The sequence below is a fragment of the Mesoplodon mirus genome (assembly GCF_964341445.2).
Source record: "Mesoplodon mirus genome assembly, chromosome: X".
In the NCBI taxonomy this organism is placed as follows: Eukaryota; Metazoa; Chordata; class Mammalia; order Artiodactyla; family Ziphiidae; genus Mesoplodon; species Mesoplodon mirus.
Genome location: NC_138981.1, coordinates 114,185,805 through 114,192,315, shown reverse-complemented (window position 1 = coordinate 114,192,315; position 6,511 = coordinate 114,185,805). Strand labels below are relative to the sequence as shown.

General features: G+C 39.5%; 1 protein-coding gene across 1 annotated transcript; it reads left to right on the top strand.

The window, feature by feature from the left end:
• Positions 1-3,478: 3,478 nt before the first annotated feature.
• Positions 3,479-5,749, top strand: USP26 (ubiquitin specific peptidase 26; the record flags this gene model as incomplete). Its single annotated transcript, XM_082609332.1, has 1 exon — positions 3,479-5,749. One exon carries the CDS (start codon positions 3,479-3,481, stop codon positions 5,747-5,749), a length of 2,271 nt encoding a protein of 756 aa, XP_082465458.1.
• Between the last annotated feature and the right edge of the window lie 762 nt (positions 5,750-6,511).

Below are 6,511 nucleotides of genomic sequence, written 5' to 3'. Positions count from 1 at the left end.
TCAAATGTTTTCAAACTTAAGAACCTGTAAAAACATGATAATTAAAGCTCATCACTTGTACCAAACCACCTTCTATACCTTGACCCCCACCTATTCAGTGAAATAAACACATACTTGAGTTTATATAGGTAATTACAGTTGTAATCAGATGTCAGTGGAAGAGATCTGACATAGAGATGTTACTTTCTCATAGTCACTGAGCCTAAAGGGCCTTCTGGGTTTATTCACCTGCCTCCAGGCTGTAACTACCTCCAGATTTTCTCCTTTTGTAATGAATGCTTTGGGAATGAGAAATGCATATTCAAATTTGAAAGGTGTAGTCTCATTGGTTTTCAGGTTTTTCTAATTCTTGAAATAATGAAAGCATGAATGGTGGAAATATAGGATCCAGAGGGTGATATAAAAGGCTCACAAGTACTCATTAAATTATCTTACTAAAGAATTAATAACCTGGGTTTCTGGGTTCTCAAGTTCGTAGGCATGCTTCCCAAGGGCCAATTTCTTGTTTGCCCTGCAAAAGATGAGGTTAAGCCTCATCATTTTGCAGAAATGTGGGTATGGCTTGAGAAATCTCAGTCCAGGAGACCCTCTCTTTTACAAAACACTGCTCCCACCCTGAGTATGTGTCAAGCTCCAGAAAATGGCAGTGAAAGAATATTTTCCCAGATTCTCCCACTGGAAGCAAGGCCCTTTTCAATTGTGATGTTTACACAGTGACATTTAGAGTCTAAATTGTTTAGGTACAGTGAGTGCTTACATCCTTTTGTCCCTGAGAGCACTGACCACAATACCTGGCATGGAGCAGACACTGAGGAAATCATAATCAGCTTAGGGCAGATGCTCAGCAAATACTCAGTGACCAAGAAGATCAATGTAAAGTGAATTAGTAAATTAACAACAAAGCAGACATTTCTACCAGGAGTATTTTTGCCTTATGGCCAGCTTCTTGACACCATAGGTCATGCCTCCAAATCTGATACGAGTATTGCAACTTTATGAGTTTCTGGCTATACTTTGAGATCAGCAGCTAAGCCCAGTGTGTTGTGCTAGTAGGTGATCAATCAAACTTACTGGACTGAGTCTGTGGGTAAAATGAGAGAAAAGTACCTTGGCTTTCATAACTTTTGAATGCAGTCGTCATCCATATGTTTTAAATCTGGTGTAGGCTACATAGAATAGTCACAAAGTTCTCCCCAGTGGAGTTTGAGAGAACAGATACATTTTAGTTTAAAATCTTCCCAAAAGACTAACAATCAAAGGAAGCCCTAAAAGCCTTTGAGTGATGAGGCAGAATCAAGAAAGGGGATTTAAGCTTAAAATGTGCTAGGAAGTGAGCAGTCGTTAGACTGCTCAACTGTGCATCAGCAATATGGTTCTTAATCTTCACTGCCCATGCTCAGTGGGTTCAAAGAAGTCTCCTTAATTCTGGAATGAATTGTAAGCAGGTTGAACTGGGAAGAAGGTATAACAAATAGGGCCATTGTTTTGGAAACACACGTCTCTTAACTGTGTTTTTGAAAGCAGAGGGTGGAAATGCCATGAGGGTCTAGATTATTTCAGCTATCATTAGAAAGAATGGACAACAATTTTTGATAAATACAGATCAGCTGGGATCACAGCATTTTTAAATGCAGACTAGAAGTTGTTCTGGGGTTGTATAGGTTCTCTCAAGTGGTTGAAATAGGAGCAATTAAGACATTTTTTGTGGAGAGGAAATAAACTCTTACGTAGCATCTATAGTAGGAGAGTGAACTATAAATAATCCAGACACTCGAGTTTGCTGTGGTGCTTGAAAGTTTTTAGGGCCTCGTTTCCACTATGATAAATATGATCATTCTCTCACTTGGACGTATATGCACTTTTTTTATGTGGATGGGTGCAATCCCTACTTTACTGAACATAGGTTGATAGATAAAATACTTGATAAAACAAAAATCTCATTAATGTATGCTCCACCAGTTTTGAGTTTTTGATAATTTGGATAGGGATTGAGCAGAAGTTTCATTTAGTATTATTCATAAAGACAGGGTTTGCTGAGCAAGTTAATAACATAGACAAGATTCAGGAAGAATATTTAACTATGCAGGAGAAAAAACTTCCAATCAGCTCTTGGACATATGCTTTCTCATATAAACATTTGTAGTGCTAAGTGTTAAGCTATTCATTAATTCAGATTGGTTCACTACAGAGTTATTCAGAAATCTTAAATTTTGAGTGATTTGAGTACACCCAATCCTTCCCGGCTGGCTTTGAGTACGGGGAGCTAGCTCAGGTTATGTGGACCCTGGGGCCAGAGCTGGAGTTAGCCAGTTCTTTGATACCTGCTTTAAGCAGTGGTAGTTAGGTCCTCACCCCACATGGGGTAGAATGTATGGAGTTATTACCCTGGTGCCACATGAAAGAAAGGAACATAACAGGATTTGGAAGGAGGTAGATTGAACTCTCCATCTGTTATTGGGTTGAGGGCTGCATAGGGCCCCTCACTTCCTTATTCACTTATTGTGCTTGCCTCGTGGGGTCATTCTATGACAGGAGGATTAGCATATTATATATATATATATATATATATATATATACACACACACACACACACACATTTGAGACACTGTTCATTGTGCTCTTCAGCTGTGTACTGAAAGTCTTCCAAGTGTTTAATGATTTCAGTTGAAGTGTGGAAATTAATCAGAATGGAGTCTAGTATTGCAGTGGAAAGAAGATTTAGTGTATGGGAGTAGAGTTTGAGTTCTATCCAGGCATTTCTCTGATAGCGTAAATAATTTTTCTTGATTTTCTTTACAGTAGCGGTCTTGCTTTGGGAGTCAAGACTCTGCCTTCATGCCACCGTGGACAGTTCTTGAAGCATATCGGTTTTATCACTAAAGAGCTGGATATCCAGAGCCTGAAGAGGCTCTAGGATAAAACTAACACTTGAAACAGGATCATTCTACATAGAGAACTAAGAACTATTTCTTTGGTGTTGTCTCCGAAGGTGAATTGGCCAACAAATTGAAACTTTAAGATTGTCGATAATTCAGGATACGTGTATTTTATTTGTAAAGAAATCATGGCTGCTCTAATGGTACATGTTTTTGTCCAAATATGGGACATGAGAAGAGTGCTGTCCGAAGTGAGAGAAGCATACATTGAAATAGTGGAAAGAAAGGGGAAAATGATATTGGTTGTCTATTTCAGTACTGGAGAATACATAACTTTTCAGCTAAGTAACAATATTAAAAACATAGTCTTTAGACCCAAGGGAGAAGACCAAAATTGTCTGTATTTAAGTTTAGAGACTGATGAGTTATTGTTTATTGAAAGATTATCCTCCAGAGATGCCAATAATTTGAAGATGTTCCTGGATAGAGTCCATCAAAATCATCTTCAACCACCCGTAAGACCTGATGGGGATGGGAGTATCTTTGCCAGTACAACAACACAGAAGGCACGTGGCAAAACTGCATCTCAGAAAATACGTAAGATGTCAAGTAGTCAGTCTTTTGAGAAAGAAAGAAATGAAACACCTGATGATAAGAAGATGCCTTTGTTTGCATCAAAATCATCAACATCTACCTGCACAGAGTTATTAGAAAATAGATATGGGAAGGGGAAAAGGAGGCCATCATCTGGCTCAAAGATGAATAAGGATTTCCTGAAAAAGAATACCTCTGCGAGAGGAAAGTTATCAAAGAAGAGCCCCTTGAGAAATGTAAGCCACAATGAGAAGGAAAAATTAAAGTTAAAATGGTTAAAACAGAAAAATAATTTGGAACTTGGACCTTCATTCAAGATCGATTCTACTGGAAACCCTTACCTAGATGTCACTGATCTTCTCCAAAGAGCGTCTGAGAAAATATATTTAGCATTTCTGTCAGAATCAAAGTATGGTGAGGATGACCCAGAGTGGGGCAAACTCAAGATGACCTTTGACTTTTACCTAGAGAAACTATTGCAAGGCCTCCCCAATTTGGGAAACACCTGTTATATGAATGCAGTTTTACAGTCCTTGCTTTCGATTCCATCGTTTACTAATGATTTACTCAATCAGGGCTTCTCATGCGGTAAAATTCCCCATGATGCACTTATCATATGCTTGGCACAGCTGCTTGTTTTGAAAGATATTTATAACGTAGAAATCAAGGTGAAGTTACTTGTGAATATTAAAGAAGCCATTTCAAAAGTTGCAGAGATATTCTCTGGCAACAGGCAGAATGATGCATATGAGTTTTTAGGTCATTGTTTAGAACAGGTGAAACGAAACATGGAACAATTAAACACAAGTTGGAAGACTAAAATTGAATCTGAGGAAGGACATTTACCTCAACAGGTTTCTGCTGGTAGTGATGACGCCAAGGTGCTTGTTTGCCCTGTCACCAGTAATTTTGATTTCGAGTTGCTGCACTCAGCTATTTGCAGAGGCTGTGAGAACGTTGTGTATAAGCCAGAAATATGCAATTCTCTTTCCATCAGTATTCCTCAGGGAGCACAAGCGTTTCCCTTGTCTATTCAATCTAGTTTTGATCTTTTCCTTGAAGCAGAAGAGATTGAGTATACTTGTGAGATGTGTAAGCACAGGCGTTCTGTTATAGTGCATTCATTCAGTAGGCTACCCAGGGTCCTTATTATTCATCTGAAACGCTATAAATTTAATGAGTCTTGGTCCTTAACGAAGGATGACCAAGAAGTCATTATTTCCAAACATTTAAAGTTATCTTCCTATTGCAGTGAAATTACCGAATCACCGCTTCCCTTAAGCAAGAATGCACCTCTTAGGGATTTCCGAGTCTTAGAAATCTTTAAGATGAACTCTGAAGCCATAAGTTCATTGACAGCTTCAACAAAGCAGACCTCGCAATCCAAGGATTCTTTGGCTCCACACATTAGATCAGAAAAAGAGTCTGAACCACAAAAACCCCAGACTCTTCATAAAGCTTCAAGCTTCAAGCAGCAGCAAAAAGACCTGGGAAAATATTCTAAACTAAATATAATAGAGTCCACATTGGCAAACTCAGGACATGGAGCAGCCATTGCAAGAGAGCTATTAGCAGTAGGCTTAATGATGAATCTGGAAGGCAGCTCCCTTTCTCTGAAAGGTACACCCACCAGCAGCCCAGATACATATCGCAAAGTGGGTGAAAATCGAAAACTAAAGAAATACAAGAGAACCAAGAAGTCTACAGATTTTGAGAGCATGACTGAGACCACCAAAGAATTTTGTAAAGGTGAAGACCCCAGAATTTCAGAAGAATCTTGCAAAGTGCCTGAAGAGACCCAGCAGTGTGGCAAGATAAGGCTCTGTGAACAAGACCTTTGCCTGACACTGCTTCAAAGCATTCCAAAGCCAGATACCCAGTGTTACACGGAGAAATGCAGACCTACGGAATTAAATTTCCAGGGAGCCAAGGTGAATTCCCTAGGTGCATTGGGTTCCAATAAAGACCCTGGAAACAAGGGCTCTCCAGATGTGGAGAAGACAGAACCTTCAGCCAAGAAACCAAAAAGAGAAGCCAAGATGGGAGATAGTCATGACTATCGGCTCATTGGTGTTATCAGCCATCTTGGAAAGAGGCCTACCACCGGACACTATGTCAACGATAACTACAACTTTGAGAGGCAAGAGTGGTTCTCTTACAATGATCTGCAGGTATCAAGTGTCCAAGAGGCCCAAATGCAGGAGGCTAGGCTTTGCACCGGGTACATCTTCTTTTACATGCACAATGAGATCTTTGAAGAGATGTTGGGAAGGGAATAGAACTCCCAGCCTCATAGCACAGAGGAAGGAGTAGTAAAAGTAGACTGAGGAGTAGTAAAAGAAGTAGTCTCCAGCTCACATACATCTCCTTAACAACCTCTTTGACTATCACTTCCTCCATGGAAGGAAAACTTTGAACTCTAGCTGAACATGAAGAGGCAGTTATCATCTACAACCAAAGTTAAGCAGAAACACTTACTTAGAAATAAATAACTGTTCCAACCCTGGTACAAAAACCTCAACCCCACAGTTCAAGCTGATAAACATTCATCTCTCCTACTAGACCAGAACTGTGCTTTCCACATTCTAATGCTGTGGACTTTAAGTGTGGTCCTCAAACCAGTACCATAAGGAACATGGAAGGGCTTGTGAGAAACGCAATTTCTTGATTCCACCATGGACCCACTGATTCAGAAACTCTGGGGAGGGAGGCTGCAAACTGATGGAGAAACACTTTTGTAGTGAGTTGAAGTATCTTGGTGCTGTTGTATATTTGAGTTGTTTATGTTTTGTAAAGGTGTTTGATTGCATTTTTTGTTTCTTATATTCATGTATGCTTTTCCTTCGTATACTTATTATGATCAAAACAGGCACACACAATTATTCTTCTGATGATCATACTCAGCAATTTGATGGGAAAAAATAGTTTCTGAAGTCCTGGCAAAACAAATGACAAAACCAGTTGCTGAGCCCCTGGCAATAAAACAATAGTTGCTGGGGTCCTGGCAATAAATACTAAATGAAGCTTGTAGTTTATGAATC